Source organism: Dasypus novemcinctus, chromosome 9 (genome assembly GCF_030445035.2).
Source record: "Dasypus novemcinctus isolate mDasNov1 chromosome 9, mDasNov1.1.hap2, whole genome shotgun sequence".
NCBI lineage: Eukaryota > Metazoa > Chordata > Mammalia > Cingulata > Dasypodidae > Dasypus > Dasypus novemcinctus.
The window spans coordinates 112,149,393-112,172,124 of record NC_080681.1 but is presented as its reverse complement, the minus strand read 5'-3'; the positions used below and the strand labels follow the sequence as shown (position 1 = coordinate 112,172,124).

The 22,732-nt window shown below is 55.1% G+C and overlaps 1 protein-coding gene across 4 annotated transcripts in view; it reads left to right on the top strand.

Moving 5' to 3' along the window:
• Nucleotides 1–22,732, top strand: part of EPHB2 (EPH receptor B2) — a 187,575-nt gene that overhangs the window by 156,890 nt on the left and 7,953 nt on the right. The window contains exons 6-11 of one of the 4 annotated variants that reach the window (XM_058304149.1): nucleotides 1,640–1,764; nucleotides 9,761–9,923; nucleotides 12,360–12,468; nucleotides 13,334–13,398; nucleotides 21,041–21,163; nucleotides 21,780–22,027. In XM_058304149.1, the coding sequence (XP_058160132.1) occupies nucleotides 1,640–1,764; nucleotides 9,761–9,923; nucleotides 12,360–12,468; nucleotides 13,334–13,398; nucleotides 21,041–21,163; nucleotides 21,780–22,027 (833 nt within the window). Of the gene's footprint in view, nucleotides 1–1,639; nucleotides 1,765–9,760; nucleotides 9,924–12,359; nucleotides 12,469–13,330; nucleotides 13,399–21,040; nucleotides 21,164–21,779; nucleotides 22,028–22,732 lie in introns of all 4 variants that reach the window. The other 3 variants (XM_058304147.1, XM_058304148.2, XM_058304146.1) reach the window with 3 other exon arrangements.

Sequence of the window (22,732 nt, the reverse complement as noted above, 5' to 3'; positions counted from 1 at the left end):
CCCCCTGGGGCTAAGGGACAGAAGCAGAGGGCAGGAAATGAATGAGTCATCCCCAAGCTCCAAGCTCAAGAGTCGATGTTCAAGTGCCCCACAAGCTCCCACCTGCCCCCGGTCCATGCTCATGTCTGATAGGTCAGAGCCCCTGAGAAGCAGAATTCGGGACGGGGAGGAGAAGGGAAGGGCAGTGATGGGTCTGCAGAAGCCTTCGGGGTCCCCGTGTTGGCTGAGAGGGCATCCGCTTGTCACGGGCCCTGCCCAGGAGCGAGGAGAGAACGGGGGCCCTGTGCCCTGCATCTCGGTGAGTCCTCGGCCTCTCCTGGGACCTCGACGCACAGGCCCTGAGACGCACAGAGCTTGCCGGAGTCACGCAGCGGTGAGGCTGGAGCTGGCGTCCTCCCTGGCCGGGCCAGCTGGGGGAAACACTGCCGTGGGGGGTGGCAGACCTGGCTTCAAGTCCCAACTTCCCCGCTGATGCACGCTGGGCTCTCAAGAAGCCCCTTGCCCCTCTGAGCCTCAGTGCCTTCGCCCGTCAGTGGGGCTAATACTACCCCCTGACAGTCAACTCAGAACACACCAGGATAAAGGCCCAGGGCAGGGGCTTTGTAGGAGTGTGTTCCACTTGAGAACACAGCAGGCCAGGGTACTTTATGAAATAGGGAGGCCCTCTCTGGACCTCAGTTTCCACATCTGTAAAACGAGGAAACTGTATTATTTCCAAGAGTCCTTCTAGCACTAAATAAGGCCTCCCCTGACTTCTTTTTTTTTTTTTAAAGATTTATTTATTTATTTCTCTCCCTCCCGCCCCCAGTTGTCTGTTCTCTGTGTCTATTTGCGGCATGTTCTTCTTTGTCTGCTTCTGTTGTCAGCAGCATGGGAATCTGTGTTTCTTTTTGTTGTGTCATCTTGTTGTGTCAGCTCTCCGTGTGTGCAGCGCCATTCCTGGGCAAGCTGCACTTTCTTTCGTGCTGGGCAGCTCTCCTTATGGGTCGCACGGGTCAAGGAGGCCCGGGGTTTGAACCGTGGACCTCCCATGTGGTAGACGGACGCCCTAACCACTGGGCCAAGTCCGCTTCCCTCCCCTGACTTCTTGTCGCCTTCCTCCAACCACCCTCCACGAGAGCACAAACAAGCACCAACGGGAGAGGGATGGATGGATTTGTGTGTGTACGGGGGGTTAGTTTTAATTACTGCTACATTCCATGGCACACAGTAGGCATGCATTCAAATTTCTTGAGTGAATGAATGAATGAGTCTCCAATCTTCCCTGCTCCCACAGCTTTCCTTTGCCACAGCCCCTGACACCATGGCTAGATCCCCGTGTCCCTTAATCCAGTAGCCTGGTGAGCTCCAAGAGAGAACAAATGGCATCCAGTCCAGCCCCCTCGGGGCCAGCCCCGACGCACAGTCCCAGCGCATCGCTCTTGGCTCCAGGCGGCTGGCGCGTCTCCAGGGATGGCTGGGGGAGCCGGTGTCTGTGCACAAGCCCCTCTGCCCCACCCCTGGGCCCAGGGGCCGGGGAAATCCCAGCTGGCCGTGTGGCTTCGGCCAGTGCCTTCCCCTCCTCACAGCCTCATCTGCCCGGGCACCTCTGAGGGCCACGGCTTCTGGCCCGACCCCTGACCTCTGGCCTGTCTTGCAGCTCCTTCGGCCGTGTCCATCATGCACCAGGTGAGCCGCACCGTGGACAGCATCACCCTGTCGTGGTCGCAGCCCGACCAGCCCAACGGCGTCATCCTGGACTACGAGCTGCAGTACTATGAGAAGGTACCTGTGTCCCTGGTGCTCCTCCCACCGCCCAACGCCCTGCAGGCCTCCAGCCCAGGCTGGGTGGGGGGCTCTACCCCCTCTAAGCAGAGACAGGCTGGTACAGCAGAAAGAGCACTGGCCGTGGGATCAGGCTGTCCTGGCTTTGTTTCCGCATCATTCCTTCCTGCTGGGAGACCTCAGGCAGCTGCCTTGACCTCTCTGATCTCAGTAAAAGGCAATGGCCACAGCCCTTTCCCCGCCAAGGCCCCCTTCACTTGACTTTTACTTCCAAAGCCCGATGTTTTGTAAAGAACTCATTGTCCAAAGAGCTACATTTGTTAAGTAATAATTAGATGTCCACCCATTCTTATTAAGCAGAGCTTTGAAACGATTCCAGCAAGCTTCCATGGGGCAAGAGAGCTGGAGCTTCCGCCACGTGGTGCTGTGTTTCTAGCTGAAACCCTGCCTTTCATTTGCCTGAGCGGCCTCTGTATGGGAAGACAGTGATTTCTTTTTGAGCTTTTAAACCAGACCCTTCAGAGGTCCTTCAGGGACCTCCAAGACCCAGAGATCCAGGGTTAGAAGCCACAGGTGTAGCAGAAGGAGCACTGGACCGGAGTCTGAAGCCATGGGTTCAAATTCCAGCTCTGTCTCTAAGCAGCCACGTGACCTTGGGGAGGCATCGTTCTCCCTCTGAGCCTTGGTTTCCACCTTTGCAAAAGGGGGCACGAGACCTCTCCCACATGGGGCTCTGCAGGTCAGGGAGGGAAGGCAAGGAAAGCACCCACCAGGTGCCCGGCCCTCCTCCCCCTCTGCCCTGCCTGCCACGTGCAGACATAACCAGGTGAGCCCAGCACTTCTGAACGTGCGTGGAGCCTACACACCGGGGGGCGCTAGGGGGAAGGAGCACCTGGCCACCCATGCGGCTAGACATCTGAGGCCTAGGAAACTGACTTCTCTTACCTGTTTCCAGAGGCACCAGGCAGCCACAGGCTGCAAGGGCCCCTGGGAAAGGTGTTGCTTGGCTATAGTTCAGACTAAGGTGTAAATGACTGATAGGAAGTCCTTTAGTTGGGGACATGTCCACAGAGAACATGAAATGGATGGGGAGGCTTGCCCTAAAGGCTGCGAGGAAGCGAGATGCGGGCAGGAGCATGAGCCCTGCTCCCCGAAGCCCGCCTGGCCCTCCCGCCCCATCCGCTGCTGAATCGGTCAAACCCTGGTGGGCTTCTGCAGGTGGTCACTTAGCCCAGCTTTCCCTGGCTGGTCTCAATGGCTTGGGTGCTTGGCCACCCCTTCTCCAGGCGGTGCGTTCTGAGCGGTCAGGGGCCACGTGGTCTCACTCACCACCCCTCCCCGGGCTCTGCACCTGGAACCCAGGAGGCACTCACTGCCTCTTGGCTAAATGAAAAAGTGAGTGAATCCCTGCCACAGCCTGTGCCCGGCACCCAGACCACTCGTCAGAAAGCCCCCGAACACCCCTGGGTCTCCGTGCCTCTGGCCCCCGCCCCTACTTTTCCCTCCACCTTCCACCTCATTTCTGTCTTTTGGAATCCTTGGGGTCCCACCAAAATGTCACCTTCTCCAGGAGTGAGCGTGCCTCTCTCTTAAAGCATCGCCAGGCTGGCTACAGGTGCCCAGCAGGCTGTGAGCAGGGAGGGAAGGAACTGCACGAATGCAGAGAGAAGCGGTGGAGCCTTTGAATAACAGAAGGGACTGGACAGGCAGCTGGATTTACGGGCAGGTGGCTAATCCACTCCCCTTCTCCTCACCTCCCCCTGGCCAGCTCCAACTTGTCCTTTCCTATTTCAGCTTAAGCATCACCTCCTCAGGGCAACCCTCTATCACCCCAGGTGAGGGCAGTGCCCCCATTTTACCCTCTCGTTGTAGCCGGCCCTTCTTCTGTGTAGCATTTATCATAATCATATTTTTTTTAATGTTGGTGGGTAATTTTAGAGCGGAACAGTAAGTTCCTCAAGGATGGAAACCTGCTCTGGTTCTCTGCTGTGTCCCCAGTGCCTAGCACACAGTAGGTGCTCAAGAAGTGTTGGTTGACTGACTCAGGGAGTGACCACCCAGGAGCCAGAGCTGTGGGCATCATGGGAAAGCAGCTCTACCCCTCCCCCAGCAGAGGAGCCGCTGCCCGGGCAGCCAGGCCAGCTGCTCCCCAGCGCCCAGGAGCCAGCATCTCCCTCCCTCGGGCTGGGGCCACTTAGCCCCTCAGAATTCAAAATGGGGGAAGGAAAAAAAAACTAATTAAGAAGCTCTATGATTAAATGAAACTAAAAGTGTTTGTCCCCAAAGACAAGAGCGGAAATGAGGAATCCCGGCCCGGGTCCTGCCTGCGACCTATTTCCTGCCGCTGCAGGCGGGGGTAGAGAGCTGATGGGGTGACCCGGGAGGCAGCACTGCCCTACTTTCCATCACTGCCTGAGCACCCCGGGCCCCTGGCGCGGGTGGCGGGACCAGCAGACCCTGCAGCAACCGCGCGTCACCTGCTCACATTCCAGAGCGCTCACCACGTGCTAAGCACGTCCCCTCCATTATCTCGCTCACCCTCCCCGCGGTACTATTCGCCCATTGGACAGGAGGGGAAGTGGAGGGACAGGGCGGACGTGTCATGTTTCCAAGAGCGCCCAGCTGGGAAGCGGCCGCAGGATTCAGAGCTGAGCTCGCCCTCTCTTCACCTGGCTCTCCTGCCTCCCGGGGGACCTCAGGGAGACCCCGGGGACAGACGACATTTAGGACATTTAGGACATTTACGAGGCAGCAGGACGAGCCTCTGCCACAAAGGATTTTAGCACAAAGGGCAGGCGAGGGGCAGGGCCCAGGGCGTGGCAGCCTGGGGGCGACTGTGATGAGATGTGTCACTCCCTCCTTCCCGGGGCCTGCAGTGTAGACAGAGGGGTTGGCATCTAGGACAACGGGGAGAGAGACACTGCTTTCACATTCATGGTCATCGGCTTCGGCTGCGACCTGGGCCGGGTGCCAGGATCCCAAGAGTGACCAGACGTGCTGGAGGCCTCAGGGACTTCCCATCCGGAGAAGGAGGAAAGCACAGACACAACTAGCCCTGAGACAAGATGTGATACGAGCCAAGAGGGCCAGCGGGCGCCCCATGGGGGCATCAAGGAGGGGCCCGAAATCCTGGCCTGGGTGTGGGAAACCTTCATTCAGGTTTTGAGCCATTTGAGCTGAGACTTGAAAGCCGCGAGGAGTTCACCAGGCAGGCAAGTGATGTGAGCAGAGTCTTTCCTGGCGGCCGGCTCAGCATATGCAAAGGCCCTGGGGGCAGAATGTGCTGGGAAGAGAGAGAAGGCAAGTGTGGCTGGAGCGACCTGAGTGAGGGGCAGAGCGGCAGGGGGGAGGCTGGCAGAGGATGAGGGGAGGAGCGGCAGGGAGGAGGCTGGTGAGGAGACAGCCCCTGAGCAGGGTTTCCAGGTCCTGGAGTCTGCGTTTGATTTAAAGTTCAACGGGAGCCAGAGGGGCTTGCTGTGTGGGAAACAGACTCCGAGGGAGCCCAGGAGACACAGGGAGACCCTGTGGGAGCCTCTGATGGGCCCGGGTGAGAAGTGGTGGTGCAGGGTCTAGGTGCTCAGCAGAGGCAGGGAGAAGTCAAGGGGTTCAGGCAGGACTGTGAGGCGCAGGGGACCTGGGAGCGGGAAGGACAACTCCCAGCGCATGGCGGCGCCTTTTCCTGCGGCAGACGCGGGTCTCTGGCTTGCCGGTGGGCGTGTGGTGCTCCTCGCTGGGTGCGTGGGGAGAGTAGGGGCGAGGGCAGGCTGGAGAGTAGGCAGAGGGAAACTGAGGCAGACCAGGATAGAATCCTGGAGGGCGTGGGAAAGAGGAGCTGGCGAAAGCAGCAGAGAAGGCCCCAGCAGAGAGCAGGAGAGCCGGGTGGGGCGGCGGCAGCTCAGCCGCCATCGCCACCCTGAGCAAGGCCAGCCAGGCTGGGGGCTTCGGCTCTCACCTAACACCGAGGAGCTCTCCCGGTGCCTGCAGCTGATTTCTTTAATGGATGCCCCAGCTCTTCCCAGGGAGGGCAGTTAGGTTCCCAGCCCCCAGGCCCCGCGGGCCCCACCCCGACCTTCTTTCCCACTCCTTCTTTCCGTGTTTAGAAAGGGCTCTTTTGGAACGGGGATCTCCGCTTGGCCTTTCCCCTGGCCCACGGGGATTTCTCAGCCTGCCCAGAGCCTGTGCCGGAAAGTTTCTGGACACTGCTGGTGAACGGTGTTAGCCTCGCTGCCCGCCCCGGCCCTCCCGGCGTCACGGGGCTGGGGCCCTCCTTCGGCAGCCGCCCCAAAGCACACAGGTCCATGCTCTTCCTGGTGCCCCAAGAGCCCAAGGAGTCGTGGATGAGGCCACCTGCGGTAGACGGCCCTCGCACTCCACGTTGACTCGTGTGTTGATTCAACAGACGTTTCTACCAAGAGATGGGAAGGGAAGGGCGGCCCAGACAGAGCAGGGTGATTGCAGGCTGGGGGTGGGGTGCGGGTGGTGGTGAGTGGTGAAAGCCCAGGTTGCCTGCAGCATACCTGGAGCAGTGACTCCACAGAGGGCTTTGTCCACTCATTCATTTGGTTTTGCATTCATTCATTCATTCAACCAATCGTTGGTGAGGACTTACTTTATTCTCATGTTGATTTAACTGTGATGGTGATAGCCAGCACTCATTAAGTCCTTCTGTGTCGCAACCCTAGAATTTCTTTCCACATCCCCTTGGTGCTTAATCACTGTTCAGATACCTATGCTTCGGAGAGAGGAAAGAGGGCAGGGAAGCAGCATCTCTTGCACACCTCTTCTGTGTAAGGCACGGCCTGATCAAATTTTCTCTTCGCCGTAAGAGGTCGGCAGCTGTGGTTCCATTTCCACTGTAATAAGATCTGAGGCTCAGAGAAGTGAAGGGGCTTGCCCAGGGCCACACTGCAAGAAGTGGAAGAGCTGGGCTTTGAAATGACCCCAGTCCCTGCAATGTCCTCTGTGCCTGGCTTTAGAGAAGGATCTGTGCAGGTTAGTTCCTCGCTCTCCCGAGGCACCTGTGGCCCCGCATATACCTCTCAGCTCCCCCATCTAAGCACAGAGCTTAAAACCTCTGGCACTGTCAAGCAGGAGGCTGCTTCCCAGTCTGCAGCGTCAGACCCCAGGCAAGCCCCAGCAAGCAGATCCCGCGGTGGACAGCGGCATCGAGTGGTCAGTTCTGGTACTGCGGCCAGACTTCGAGTATTTAAAGTATTTCCTGTTCATTCACTGGTCCTGTCAACAGGGAGCACCTGTTGTGCACCAAACCCGGGGCTCCAGAGATAAACGAAATATGGTCCTTGCTCTTGGGGGGTTCACAGTCCTTAGTGAAGACAGATGTGCAAATCAGAAGAGTAGGTGGGAGAGAGAGAAGAGGATAGACCTGCAACCTCTCTGGGCCATCCAGATGGTCCTCCCAGAAGAGGTGGCACTGGTGCTGAGCCCTGAATGATGAGAACTTCCAGGAAGATGAGGAAAGGGCATTTCAGGACAGGTCAACAGCACATGCTAGGGCTTAGAGCATCCAGGAAAAGCAGAGTTGCAGATGAAATACAGGACACAAGGTTAATTTAGAATTTCAGATAAAGAGAAAATCATTTTTCAGTGTAAGTATGCCCCAAATATTGCATGGGACATACTTATATTATGTGTTGTTTATCTGATTATGTGTTGTGTATCTGAAGTTCAAATGTACCTGGGTATCCTGTACTTTTCCTTGCTAAGTCTGGCAGCCCTACCAGGGAATGAGAAGTCGCTGGACAGTGGAGGGCACTGGGGACATGGCAGGAAAGACAGGCAGAGAGCGGGTCAGGAAGGGCCTCAAATGCCAAGCTAAGAAGTGTGGCCTTCGCCCTGTGCAGGAGCCTGTGCTTGGCACCGAGGGGAGCAAAGCTCAGCCCCCCTCCCTCAGGAGCCACAGTTGTGGAGGTGAGGGGAGCCTGGGCCCAAGGCAAAAGGGCATGTGGCACCCATAGCCAGTCCTCCAGGGCTCAGAGGAGGCAGAGGCACACCTGGCTGGGAGGTCGGGGAGGCTTCCTGGAGGAGGCAGCAGATGATCTGGCTCAGGAGAGCAGACTTCCCATCCGCTGCTGCTCCGCATGAGCCCTCCCTGCCTCCCACTGGTGTGGGGGTGTAGGGTAGACAGGCACAGGACTGCCCCCTTCACTCCCCTGCCCCAAATGTGCCAGCCCAGCTCGTTCTCATCTCCCTGCCTTTGCACCAACTGCTTTTTTCCTGCCAAAAATGTTCTCCCCTCTTCTTTGCCAGGGAGACTTCTATTTGTTCTTTAAGATTCCACTCATGCCTCCACTCTCAGGGAGCTTTCCCTGACTTCCCCTGGCAAGTCAGCCCTCCCACCCCCAGGCTGGGGTACATGCCCCTCAGCGCGTCAGGCTTACGCTACTGATATAACCATTTTGTACACATTGATTATTTTAGCTTCTATACCACCTTGGAGGCAGCACCATTATTATCCCCATCTTAGAGATGAAGAGAGAGTTGCACAGAGAGGTTAAGAAACTCACCGAAGGTCACAAGATAATAAAGAGTAGAGCCAGGATTTGAACCCAGGGAGTCTGGTGACAGCTTGTGGTCTTGACCCCTGCACTCTAATGCCTACAGTAACACCACTCACCCTGGAGGTTAGTTGTCTCAGGAAGGTTTTAAGGGACAGGTATGATCAGCACAGTCAGGTGTGCATTTTTCTGGATAAGGGTTTGTAGCTTTTCATCAGCTTCTCAAATGGGTCCATGATCCGCAAAGGGTTGAGATCCCCAGACTGTTTGCTCTTCTGGACCGAGCTCTCCAAGGCCAGGGCCTGTGCCTTAGCACCACAGCAGGTGCCCTGGGCCCAGCTTAGGGCTGGCGCAGAGAGGCGTTTGGGGACGGGTTGGAAGGTGGCTGACAGGCCTGAACAAGCATCATCGAGGCCAGGAAACATCTGCATCCAACTCAACCACATCTTTACTCCCCGCTGAAGCAGCTGGACCCCTGTCCTGACCTAGACACCTCAGGTCACCCTGAGCAGGGCCCGAGGTCAGAGTCGGCCCTCTGTTCCTGGGTACCCAAAGGCAAGGACCCCAGAGGTGGCTCCATGCAGGAGCCAGGTTCTGAGTCCCAGAGCAGCTACCAACTGATGCATATGCCCTTGGACATCGTTTCCCCTCTCTGAGCCTCTCCTTGCCTCACTCAAGTACACTGAGGCTTAACAGGGACCCTTCACTTAATCCAACAAGGCTTGGGACAGGGAGGGAAATGTGATGTGAATAAAGTGGACTCTCCTTGCTATCTCCAAGAACTCACAGTCTAGTCCTCAGGGTCTGTACACAGTGGCCACACAATACATGTGTATTCATCAGCTATCGTTGAGATGATACTACAAAACAAACAGCCCCCAAAATCCAAGACTTGCAACAAGTGATTGTTTCTCTTACTCATGGGTTGTGTGTCATGGGTCAACTGAGGTGTTCCTGTTCCAGACTAGGAGTTGAGTCAAGGTCTTTTCTACATATCTCTTGTTCTGGAACCCGCCATTACCCAGGGCAAGCCCTCATGGCAGATGGCAGAAGCACAAAGGCTAAACCAAATCAGTGAGCACATGTAAAGCTCTGCTTGCGTCATGTCCACTAGACTATACCAATGGCCAAAGCAAGTCACATGGACAAATTCAACATCCATAAGACCAAGAAATATACTCCTCCTACTTTTGTAGGAAATGTTGCAAAAGGCATGGGTTTGGGAGCAGCTATAGCTCAGTGGTTGAGCACCTGCTTCCCAGGTACTAGGTCCTGGGTCCAATCCCTGGTACCTCCTTAAAAAAATTTTTTAAAAAAAAGGCATGGCTTTGTAATTCTATTACAGGGAAGGAGTAAAGAATTGAAAGCGATAGCTCTTTATCCAATGACCATTCCCACCTCTAAGTGGCCAGTGTGGGCAGCGGGCTCTGGACCCGCACTGAGCCACGACCTCACTAACTGTCTTCTCTGTTCCTCGGCAGGAGCTCAGTGAGTTCAACGCCACAGCCATTAAAAGCCCCACCAACACGGTCACTGTGCAGGGCCTCAAAGCCGGCGCCATCTATGTCTTCCAGGTGCGGGCACGCACCGTGGCAGGCTATGGGCGCTACAGTGGCAAGATGTACTTCCAGACCATGACTGAAGGTGAGCGGGGTCTAGAGGGCAAGAGGAACGAGAGCAGACACCAGACCTGCCCTTCCCATAAAGTGCCACTGAGCAAACCAGAAAAGGCCGCCCCTCTTCTAGATGTCAACCCTCCCTCCTCCTGATTGGAAACTGGTGCAGTGTACAGTCTGCCCAACCATGGAGCCCAAAAGGACACTGACTCCTCCATTACCACCACATCAGCCAGGCCACTTCCATTTCCCAGAACTCTTGCGAACTTATCCCTAACTTGCTAAGACACTCTAGGCAAGTAACTTCCATTCCCTGGTCCAAAATTTTCCCATCTATAAAACAAAACCTTCATATTTAAACTGAGAGAATAATCTGTTTTATCCATATGCCACTCCAATGTGTTGCAATTAGATTGAGAAGAATTCTGAAGCCACATCTGAGATCCACAGAACAGAGTTCTTGGATAGATTAGCAATGTCTGCCCTAGTCAAGGGAGTGGGAAGTTGCAGTGCCTGGGCTGTGTGTCTCCCAGTTGGGCCCACATGGTCTCTAAGCACCCTTCCTGCTCTAATAATCTTTGAGGAGCAGCATGGTGAAAAAAGTGTGGGCTCTGAATCCAGGCAAGAGGGGATATCCCAGGGCTGATTCAGCCTCTATATGGCCCTGAGCAAGTCACCTTACCTCTCTGAGCATCGGGTTTCTTATCTATAATTGGGAGTGATAATCTCATCGTCATCATCATCATCACCATCAAACTAGACTAAGGGTGGGGGATAGACGTACAGGATGTGGCACAGGGTCTGTACTAGGTCCAACCCATAGTTAGGGAAGCAGATGTGGCTCAAGCAATTGGGCTCCCACCTACTACCAGGGAGGTCCCTGGTTCAGTTCCCAGCACCTCCTGAAGAAGACAGAGCTGGCGCAATGGGCAGGCGCAGCAAGCTGACACAGCAAATGACACAACAAGACACACAAGAAGGAAAACATGAGTGATACAACAGAGCAGGGAGCAGAGTTGGCTCAAGCAATTAGACACCTCCCTCCTACATCAGAGGTCCTGGGTTCGGTTCCCAGTGCCTCCTAAAGAAACAAAGAAGAGGAATAGCCACAGCAAGTGCAAACAACACGGGGGTGGGAAGAAATAAATAAACAAAGCAAATCTTTTTTTAAAAAGCACTCTCTACATAGTAGCTAAGGTCAAAGTCGTCCTGGCTGTGCGTCTGGGCATCCTCTCGCCAGCCAGCCGAGCTCCAGGGCAGCCCACAGCCTTACCTGTTACCAGGCTCCAGCATCCCTGCTTAGTTTCTACGTTAGCTGCTGGGCATGGGCCTTGGCCTTGGCCTGGCTGAGCATTCCAGAGGCTCCTGAACCTCCGAATTCTCATCTCATTACAAAAATCCTCCATTATGGCCCCACCATTATGGTAAATCTCCTAGCATTTTACCTCCTCTGTAAAATCCCTTTTTCCCCATGGCCAGCATTTTTCACCTCTCTAAGCCCTTTTCCATGTTGGATGAGTGCCATTGACCTTGGGTGTGAGGGATTAGTCCAAGATCCTTTCTTTAAATTAATTCAGCAAACATGTGCTGGGGCCCTGCCACAAGCCAGGCCCTGTGTGGGTACTAGGGACCCAGAGCTAGCCCAATCCCTGACCTTAATAGGCTCCTGGGCTGAGCTGGGAGACAGACAAGAAGTAATAATAGCAGGATGGAAAAGGTTGATGATGCTGGTGGCCTTGGCAATGGAATGAGCAATTCCCCAGCACCTGGCCCTCTGCTAAGTGCATCTTACACACCATCTCGTTAAGGCTGTGGGCCTAGGGTTAAGCAGGCCTGGGTTCAGATCTTGGTTTTGGCCACATCCTAACTCAAGCAAGTTGTGGCCTCTCTAAGCCTCAGTTTCCTCATCTGTAAAATGGGGTACTCATAGGACCTGTAACGCAAGCTGTTCTGAGAATCAAACCAGATACATAACATACTTAGCACAGTGACTGACTCGTCAAAGCAGAAGATGATACTAGCTAATATTTTTGAGTGCTTGCTATGTGCCATGTATTGTTCTCAGTGCTTTCTGTAACAATCCTATGTGATGTAGACTATTATTCTTCCCACTTTATAGGTGAGGAAGCTGAGGTACAGAGAGGTTAAGTCACTTGCCAGAGATCACATAGCCAAAAAGTGGCCCTGTCAGGATTCAGATTCAGGGAGTCTGATTCCCAAGTCCACGCTTCTAACTGCCCCTCTGTGTGTGCCAGTTCTTGTTGCTGCTTTTCCCCTCACCAGTGAGAGGCAGATGCTATTATCCATGAGAATCAGGGATGGAGTCTTTCAGGGACTATGACGAGGGCATGGGAGAGGTGCTGTCAGGAGCCAGTAGAGCCTGGGGACCCCGGGAGAGCCGGGGAGGGGCGTAGGGGTCAGGACTCAAGCCGGGCTGAGCGCGCCCCACTGTGCTTCCCTCCAGCCGAGTACCAGACAAGCATCCAGGAGAAGCTGCCACTCATCATCGGCTCCTCGGCCGCTGGCCTAGTCTTCCTCGTTGCCGTGGTCGTCATCGCCCTCGTGTGCAACAGGTGGGTGGGCGTCCCCCGGCCCAGCCCAGGCCTGGCTGCCCAAGCGGGGGCTGCCTGTCCATCAGCCATTCCTGAACAGAAGAGGCATCCCCCAATTGCCCGGGGTCAGGGGGAGACGTGGGTGGGCCCGGACACCCGCGGGGCCTCCGGCAGCCTACACACCTGCCACCAGCCGCCCCTCCCTCTGGGATCAGCGTTGCCCTCGCCGAGTCCACTCTTCCAGGGGGCGGCTCAGGGAGACACCTGTACCACCGTCTCAGGCTGGGCAGAAAGGACTGCAGGGTGCTAGGTGCTACGGAGAGGGCGCGGGATCCCACCCGCCCCCCGCACGAGTCGAGACCCCTGTGATCAGGGCCAGAAGCTCAGGGTCAGAGGGGAGGCCAAGGAGCTCAGGCCGGGGCTCCTGGCTGGGGCGGCTGGAAAGCGAGGGAGGGCTTGGGAGGAAAGGGCTTCCCAAGAGGCAGGTACAGCATGTACAAATGCAGGAGGGCAGGCCCGGGTCCCCGGCCTCTGCAGCGTATTCGAAAGAGACATTCTCTCCTTTCTTAAAGAGTTCTCCCCTTTAGAACAGATGGAGCCCTGAGGACAGAGGGGCAGGAGCCAGGGATGGGAGACAGCTTTGCTCCTTGGAAGGGGCTTGGCTGGAGGGGGGCAGGGGAGAGAGCCCAGCCTGGAGGTGGGAGAGGTGGGAAGGGATGGGTGTGTGACCAGGAAGGGTGAGACTGCTGGGCAAGGGGCTGGCAAGGAGGCCTTGGGCAGGGCTATGGCTGTGGGGGCCTGCCCATCCTCTCCCTATCACCTACTGTGGCTCCCAGATTCCTGGGCCCCGCCAGGTGGCTCCAGTCCTATGCTCTTGTTCCAGAAGACGGGGCTTTGAGCGTGCCGATTCGGAATACACGGACAAGCTGCAGCACTACACCAGCGGCCACAGTACGTACACCCGGTGGGCCGGCCCCCTCGGGCCCTTCCCCGTCGGTCCCCAGCCACTTCTCCAGCCTCCTCTCACCTGCTCCTCCTGGGCTGCGTCCTGACCGTGCCAAGCTCACCTTCACCTCGGGGCCTTTGCACGTGCTGTCCCCTCAGCCTGGAGCACTCTCCCTTCTCTCTACCTGTTTAACTCTTACTCATCCCTCAGGGCTCATCCTAAACCTGCCTCTCTGAGACGACTCTCCTGATCCTCCCCACCCTGGACTTAGGGTCCCCATCGTGCTGGCACTGCCCCTCAGGCCTGCCCATCCTTACTCTTCTTGGGCCGCGGTGTGGTGGCTGTTGCTTTGTCTCTCCACCATCGTGGCAGAAGTGCTTGGAGGCCTGAACTTAGACCTGACGTTCACCCTGACTCCCTGGCACCATCATGGTGCCTAGCACATAATAGGCACCAGATATATTTTTGCAGGATAAGCTGGGATGGATGGATGGATGGATAGATGGATGGATGGATGGATGGATGGATGGATGGATGGATGGATGGATGGATGGATGGATGGATGGATGGATGGGCGGGTGGGTGGGTGGATGGATGGATGGGCGGGTGGGTGGGTGGATGGATGGATGGACGGACGGATGGACAGATGGACGGATGGATGGATGGGCAGGTGGGTGGGTGGATGGGATGGTGAGGACCTCAGGAAGCACTTCAGCCTCCTGTCATTCGCCCGCTGTGACCCCTCTGGTGTTCACCTCCCCCACCCAGTGCCTCCACTTCCCCGTGTCCCATCCTACCAGGTCAGGGCTGGGGGCACATGCATCACCCCCCCCCAAGCAGATATCCCCTCCCAGGGGGCACAGCAGAGACTAAAGCAGATCATAGGGTCTTCTTCACTTGACCTTGGAAGAACTGGCAATCTGCCAGGGGGAGAATGTGCTTAGTCCTCAGCTCACTCAGCTAAAAGGAATTCCAAGTGGGTACAATATAGGTTCTCAAACTGTACTCAGCAGGGTGCCCTATGGTTCCTCAGATAAGCTTACAGGGTAAGAAGGGGGAGCATCAGCATACCCTTCATGCAGCAAATATGTATTGCAGGCCTACTACGTGTGCCAGACACTGTTCTAGGTTCTGGGAATATACAAGTAAACAGACCAAAGGTACCTGCCCTTGTGGAACTTAGAATTCTAGTGGGAAGGACAGCCCGTAAAAACCGCATGTAATAAATGGGTAAGTTGTAGGGCGCGTATTAGAAGATGAAGACATTAGGGGGGAAAGGCAAAGAAGAGCAGGGCAAAGACTGAGCGTGGTGGGGGTCAGGGTTTTTAAATAAGGTGGTTGAGTTGGCATCAAGAGGGTCTCATTTGAGCAGAGCCGCAAAGGCGATGGGGGGGCCACGCACAGGTGTCTTAGGGGAGAGCATTCCCGGCGGAGGGAACAGCCAGCGCCAAGTCCTGAGGCTGGAGCAGGCCAGGTGGGTTTCAGGCAGAGCAGAGGCCAGTGTCCCTGGAGCCGAGTGAGGAGGGCGAGACGGCGAGGCAGGAGGGGTCACGGCGTGCGGAGGCTCGCAGGCCATCGCCAGGCCTTGGCCGAGAGAAAGAGGGCGCGTCGGAAGGTTCGGCGGGAGGCCCGGCATGCTGCAGGCTAGCTGTGGCGGGCCCTCCCGGCTGCGGTGTGCCGAATAGACCCGAGGGGCTGGGGTGCGCTGGGCAAGGCCAGAGGCCAGAGACCAGCGAGGCGGAGAGGCCGGGCTGCCCAGGGGAGCAGGGGAGGGCAGGGGAGGGGGCTCTGGAGTTTAAATAGTGCCACTAGCAAGTGCCACAGAACCGGATCTGGAATAAGAGAAAGAGCTCAGTCAGGGAGTTCTAGGCCTCGTTTCCTCTGGGCAAGACTTAATAAGGGGAAGTAAGAGTTCCTGGGCTTAAAAATAGTGTTGGTCTTAAATGTGAAGATAAGTAAGCCCTTAAGATTTCTGGAAGATGATTTAGACAACTGATACGTAGATGCGGTAGGACTATTTAAGTATCGAGCAGTGGAAGAGTCACGGGAAAATAGGCACAAATTCAGCCACACAGAAATAAAAATCACCTGCATGTCAAAAGGAGAAATCACCGATCGCATCACCCACCCCCAAGTCCTAACATCATGATCGTCGATGTGCTGAAATACATTGAGTGTTTTCTAGGTGCCAGGAAATGTTTTAAGGCTTTACATGTATCTACTCATTTAATCCTTATAATCTCCCCATTTTGTGTATGAGGAAACTGAGGCACAGAGGGTCACGTAGCTACTCGGGGCAGGAGCTGGCGTCTAACCCAGCCTCCGGCACGCACGCACTTGACCGCCCTCTTCGGTCCACACCCTCCCGAGCCCCCAACAAGACAGGCTGGCACCCTCCATCACCGGGAGCCCTTTGGGAGCACCGCTCTTTAGAGTCACCTGCCTCACGGGGCAGGTGACAGCAGGATTGACTTTTGAGGTAGACCCCAGGATATGTCCAGGGACCAGCACATTCTAAGCCCAAGCTCCTAGCCCTGCAGCCTGAGCTGGCCCATGAGACCCGGGCAGGACTCGGTTCTTTTCAAAGCACTGCACCCCTGTGAGCCCAGAGCCACCCAGCAGCCCTGTGTGGTCAGGACAGAGGAGGACGCCGAGGCCCAGATGTATGGGACTGGCTGGGGTCCCCCGCAGAGGCTCATCGTCTCTGATATTCAGCAGGTGCTGAGTGAGAACCAAGGTCTGGGGAGCCTGGATGTGGAACAAGAGAGAAGGACCTGGCTTCTCCCTGCTGTGTCTTTGGGCAAGCTGGGCAACCTTAGGGATGTCATCAGACCTCTCTGATCCTCGGAGTCTGTATATGGAAAGTGGCAGGAATGATCCTTCTTTTGCAGGGTTGTTGTGAAGATTAAATGAATTAATGGACATTCAAGTACTTTTGCATAATATTTAATAACAGTATCATTCAATAGCATCATGCAATATTATGTAACATTATTTGGTGTTTTGTGTGTGCCAATGGCTCTACTAAGCCCTTTCACCAGAGCATCTCATTTAATCCTTACCATCTCCTTATGAGATAGGTGCTATTTATGATCCCCATTTTGTAAAAAGTGAGGCACAGAAAGGTTGAGTAACCTGCCCAAGTCCGCAAAGCTGAAGCAACACAGTGGTGGATGCTGGACTCAAACTCAAAGCAGCTCATTTGTGAGTTATTAGTGGCAGATCCAGAACTTGAACCCAGATCTCTGGACACCTGGCTCCTCCTCCCTCGTTCTGAACCTCGCATTTGGGTTCAGGACAACAGCAGTGGCCCTGACAGCTGCCAGTCCTCCAAACAACAGTCCAGTATTTTCTGAAGTCTCTGCCTGCAAAAGTTTGTATCTAGCTTCAATTCAGCAAATGCCCCTCTCGGGAGCCAGCCCTGTGTGAGGCTGTAGCTGCAAGGAGCTCTCCTTCCATCCCGGGACACTGACTGGGGCACCGGAAAGGAACCAATAGCATGGCAAGAGTAGACTCTACCGATAGACGGCGTGAGTTCAAATCCCACTTCTGCCGCTTAGGAGCGGTGTCCGTCTTGCCTTGGGCAGATCATTTGCCTTTGCTGTGTCAGTTTCCACAGCTGAGAAATAGAGATAATATTAGGTTGGAACAAATGAAATTGTCATTTTCGTAGGTCAGAAAAGGTGAAAGGGGAGAGCACAGATGTAGCTCAGGGGTTGAGCGCTTGCCTCCCACATACGAGGCCCCAGGTCCAATCCCAGGACCGCCTTTAAAAAAAAAGGTCAAAGATTGACGGATTCAAAAGGCTCAACTTAATGACAGCATTTACCTGGTGGGGCTGTTGGAGGGTTAGTTGAACCTAGCACAGGCCCTGGTACCCGGTAAATCTGCACTGAGCCCCAAGCTGATGATGTTATTAATGGCGAAGTAAAGCCACACATTCAGTGTTGTTGTTTTCTAATTTTTATTTAATTGGTTTTTTTTAAAGCTACACAGATCACAAAAAAATATTACATTAAATAATATAAGAGGTTCCCATATACCCCACACCCTACCCCACCCCACTCCTCCCACATCATCATGCTCTTTCATCATTGCGGCACATTCACTGCATGTGGTGAATACATTTTGGAGCACTGCTGCACCGCATGGATTATAGTTTCCATTGTAGTTTACACTCCCCCAGTCCATTCAGGGGGTTATGGCAGGATATATAATGTCCTGCATCTGTCCCTGCAGTATCATTCAGGACAACTCCAAGTCCCAAAAATGCCCCACATCACACCTCTTCTTCCCTCTCCCTGCCCTCAGCAACTCCCGTGGCCACTGTCTCCACATCAATGCTACAGTTTCTTCCCTTGCTAGAGGCACAACAGTTCTATAGTAGAATACCAATAAGTCCATTCTAAGCCATATTTTATTCTTCCATCCTGTGGACCCTGGGATGGTGATGTCCACTCTACCTCTAAATCGAGACGGGGCTTAGATCCCACATGGCTGATGGATAGGATTCTCCTGCTTGCAGTTGTAGGCACTCTCGGTTCCCTGGTGTGGTGGTTGACCATCTTCACCTCCGTGTTAGCTGACCTGGGCAAGTCCAACGAACCAGAGAGTAGGTGTTACACCTCTGCTGAGGCTCAGGGCCCAGCTGGGACATGGCCAGCCCAGAGATTCAGTGAGTGTTCATTAAGCATCTACTGTATGCCACCCTCACATATGGACTCCAGAGCTCACGTTCTAGAGCAAGGTCTCATAACTTGGGGTTCAAAGGCTCCTAGAGCTTTCAAGTCCCTGTGAACACCCCAAAATGACAGGCTGAATATAAGCGAGTGCACACACATTCAAACTTTTCTAAGGAGTAGATTCATTGAATGCGTCAAAGGCCTTCATGACCCCAGTTGATGATGGAGAGGAAGAAATGAGGCATGTAAATGAGCATTTATTGAGCACCCACTAGATGCCTGAGCATGAACAGTACAGACACAGCCCCTGCCTGCCCAGGAAAGAGAGGGTAAAGAGTGCTCACAGGCATCGGAGTGTTCCAGAAGGGAGTGGCAGGGACCTATGGGCATGTGGATCTGGAAGCTCTGATACAAGGTGGAAAAGCTGTGCAGACATGGCCATCGGGGCGGGTGAGGAGTCAGGGCTGCGGGAGCCTGAGGGGAGAGTGCAGGTTTCCACTGGAGGGATCCAGGCAGGCTTCACAGAGGAGGTGGCATTGGGTCTGGGCACAAAGAGGGAGAGGAGAAGGTGTTCCCAATGGAGGAAACAACATGAGCCAAGGCACAGAGGCAAAAAAGTACAAGTTGTGCTGGGAACCCCGCTTCAGTAATTCCTCTGTGCTGGCAGGTAGGGGAGCAGTGGGCTGGGAGTGGGGCCAGGTCACAGAGAGCTCTGAAGGCCAGGGCTGACTTGGGAAGGAGGAAGTCGTGGCTGAAAGCCCCAGGAGGAGGACGAGGCATGCACCAGACCTGGGTGCTTTTCCTCCAGGAGGCAAAGAACCTGATGAAGAAGACTGGCCCTCACCTCTGTCAGACCTGGGTTCAAATCCCGGCTGTGCCTCTTGCTAGCTGTGCAGCCTGGGGCAGATTGTTTAACCCATCTGAGCCCATGGTTTCTTCATGTGCAAAACGGTGATAATGGTCCTTTCTCATGGAGTTGCTGGGAGGAGGAGATCAGGAGATGCTTACACAGACCTTGGCACAGTGTGGGACACGGATGACGGGCTCAGGGGTGACAGCTGCTATTATCATTCATCCATCTCTGTCATCTGCATTCTGCTCAGCTCTGCAGACATTGAGCACGTGTTGTGTGCAGAGCTTTGTGCAGGATGCCAGGGGAGGGAGAAATGAGCAAAGATCACATGGCTGGCCCCTTGTCCCAGGCTAGGGTGATGGTTCTTAACTTTTGGGGCATCTCAGACTCTTTCGAGACATACCTAAATGTTTTGGATCCCATGGCCAGGAAAACATACAGACACTATGTATATGTGTGTGTGTCTGTGTGTCTGTGTGTGTGTGCACAAAATTATTATATAGAAAATGCCAGAGGTCTCTAAGCTTACTGTATTTCAGCATGGATTTTGGGAGAACTTTTTACTCTCTCTAATATTTATTTCCATAATTTTTAGACTGTTTATAAGAAGGATGAATTACTTTCCTAATCCAAAAGGACGATAACAATAAATGCATTACTGACCACCACCACCAGCCAAAGGCCATCCTGGACTCCCAGGTGGTTCACAGAGCAAAATTAAGACCCCCTGACCTGAAGGGCTGGACAGACATCCCCGCAAACACTCCAGAGTAAAGCTGATGTGTTCAAGCAGGCTCAGCCAACTTTTTCTGTAAAGGGCCAGAGAGTCAATATTTTAGGCTCTGCAGGCCACAAGGTCTCTGTTGCAACCACCCAGCTCTGCTGTCAGGGGGGAAGCTTCGTGGGCATGGCTGTGTGCCAATAAAGTTTTATTTATAAAGCAGGCAGCAGGCCAGGGCTGGCCCACAGGCCATAGTTTGCCAACTCTGTTAGAGGTTCCAGCTCCTCGATTCCTGGAATGTCTGAAGCAGAGGCTGAGAGTGGTCAACTGCCACCTCCAAGTCACACAGCTGAGCAGGGCTGACGGCCCTGCCCACCATCCAGCCGAGCCTCACGCTGGCCCAGAGGCTCCAGCCCCAGAGAAGCTCTCTGGGTGCTAGTCTGAACCAGCCGTCAACTCCCAGAGCTGCTGCCGCCAAACACATAGCTCCTGGAGGAGTGGGGAGGGGGACAGCGACCTCAGGAAGCCAGAGGGAGGCCGGGGCTGGGGGGCACCCGGCAGTTTGGGCAGCTGGATTACGGTTAGCTGGGAAGGGGTGTGTGGGCACGGAGTGTCTTTCCTTCCCTTCAGAGCCTGGAGCTGACTCAGTGCTGGAACTGGAACTGGGTCTTTGTCATCCAGGTTACCTCCTTCTCTTTTCTGCATCAGAAAATAAAAAATCCAGATCAGATCAGCAATCGCCTTGACGCATCCCCTGCCCAGCCCCCTCCTATTCACCAGGGAATCTTGGCCAATGGAAGAGCCAGGAGGTGGGCGGGCCTGGGGGTGTGGACACGCGGACCCTCCTGAGTCAGGCAGCCCCTCCGGGCTCCTGAGGGGCGAGGGGGCTGCATAAGGCCTTGAAAGACAGGGAGGAGCTGCCCTTAGCAGGAGCCCGAGACCAACAGTCGAGTGCCTGCTGCTTCTGTATCTTAGATTTAATTCTCTTTCTTCCCTCTTGACTTTCTCGGCCTCTACTTTGGCCCCTCTGACTCTATCCAGTGGCAAACCCATGCACCCTTTGATGCTCGCATGCATGGCAGACGTCGCTATTCAATCCCAACAGCCTTTCAAGGTGCTCCAGGAAGCCCTTTCTAATCAATCAGGGCTGGAACCCAAGCTGGACCCTCTTTGCCGTCCCTGCTGCGCTCTCTGTCCCCCACCCCCTACCCAGCCCAGGGTCCTGCTCACTGGGGCCCAGCAAGGTCAAGTGACTTGCAGAGGGTTTCCTGGTGTGTCCGGGGGCCACGTGGGGCTCGGTTTCCCTCTATGTAGGGGTTGGCTCCACCCACCTTTCCGTTTGTCCCCATCTTGAGTCAGTCCATGTGACGCAGCCTGGTCTTGTCCCCCAGTGACCCCAGGCATGAAGATCTACATCGACCCTTTCACCTACGAGGACCCCAACGAGGCCGTGCGGGAGTTTGCCAAGGAAATCGACATCTCCTGTGTCAAAATTGAGCAGGTGATTGGAGCAGGTAGGTGGCTGGTGCCCCCGAAGTCACCGAGGCCTCAGCCGTGAGTGGAGAATCCCCCCGCGGTGTGCACTCCTGGGGCAGAGGCAGGGGGGTAGGATGCGGGGCAGGGGCCTCAAAAGACCCTCTGAGACCTGAAGACTCAGAATGCCCAAGGTGGTAGGGCCCTCAAAGACCATCCAGGAAAACCACCTTGCCGAACAGATGGGGAAACTGAGGCACAGGGCTGGGGAGGACCTTACCCAGCAAGTCAGTGATTGAGCTAGGTCTGCAATCCAGACTTCTGGACTCTTACTCCAGTGCTTCTTACTTTTTCCACCATTTCTCCAAGCCCCCTGCCTCTAGCTCCCTAGATGCCCCTACATCTTCCCTTCCACCCACCCCCAGCCAAATCCCCTGGGACAGTGGTGAAGCACTTACTCTCTATTCCCAGAGGTGACGGGCTCTTTCTGAACCCCACTGGGTCTCCTCTTGGGGTCCTCACACTCTACAAAGGGGGTCTGTGTCTGAGGATGAATCGACCATGAGCTCCTGCAGGCCCCAGGAGGTGACAGGGAACAGGGAGGTGACACTTGCACCTGGCTAGTGACACTTGCCTCTCTGGGTGTGTCCGTGCCAGGGGAGTTTGGCGAGGTCTGCAGTGGCCACCTGAAGCTGCCAGGCAAGCGAGAGATCTTCGTGGCCATCAAGACGCTCAAGTCGGGCTACACGGAGAAGCAGCGCCGGGACTTCCTGAGTGAGGCCTCCATCATGGGCCAGTTCGACCACCCCAATGTCATCCACCTGGAGGGCGTGGTCACCAAGAGCACACCAGTGATGATCATCACCGAGTTCATGGAGAATGGCTCCCTGGACTCCTTCCTCCGGGTAGGGCAGGCTGAGAGTGCCAGGGGCCCAGGAGAGGGGGCAGGGAAAGGAGGGATGGATATGGACTCATGCGGTCAGAGCCTCAAGGGGTTTGGGGAAAGCACTAGGTCAGGAATGTCATGCATACTGCCTCTCCATTCCCTCACCCACGGCAGGCATTGTTAATCAATCCCTGCACTCACGCTCACTAAGCCCAGAGGCAATCTCAGACTCCTTCCCAGGATGCTTCCCAGGAAGCCATGGCCTGTCGATCAGAGTTGGCAGGCAACCTGAAATGTTTGCCATCCATGCTCTTAGCCTTCTCGTATACCAAAGAAAGCTGAGGCTCATGAGAGGTAGGGTTTGCCCAAGGTCACCCCGAGGGTCAAGGTGAGAGCCAGGCCTGGAACCAGGTCTCCTGACCCCTAGTCCAGAGTTCCCAACAGATTTTTGGAGTCCCCTAAAGCTGTATAGGCCAGGGAGGGGAGTCAAGAGCACAAGGCCAAGAAAAAAAGCTTCAGGTTCCCCAGGAGATGACAGTCAACCAGCAGGACACAGCCTGGACCAGGAGTTGGAAGCATACTATTGGACCCATTGCCATTCAGCAAATATTTACTGAGCACCTACTACTGTGTGCCAGGCACCTTCCGTACACCTTCTCATTTAACTCTCAGGGCAACCTGGGAGGTGGCTGTACTTATTCCCGTTTAACAGAGAGATGAGAAA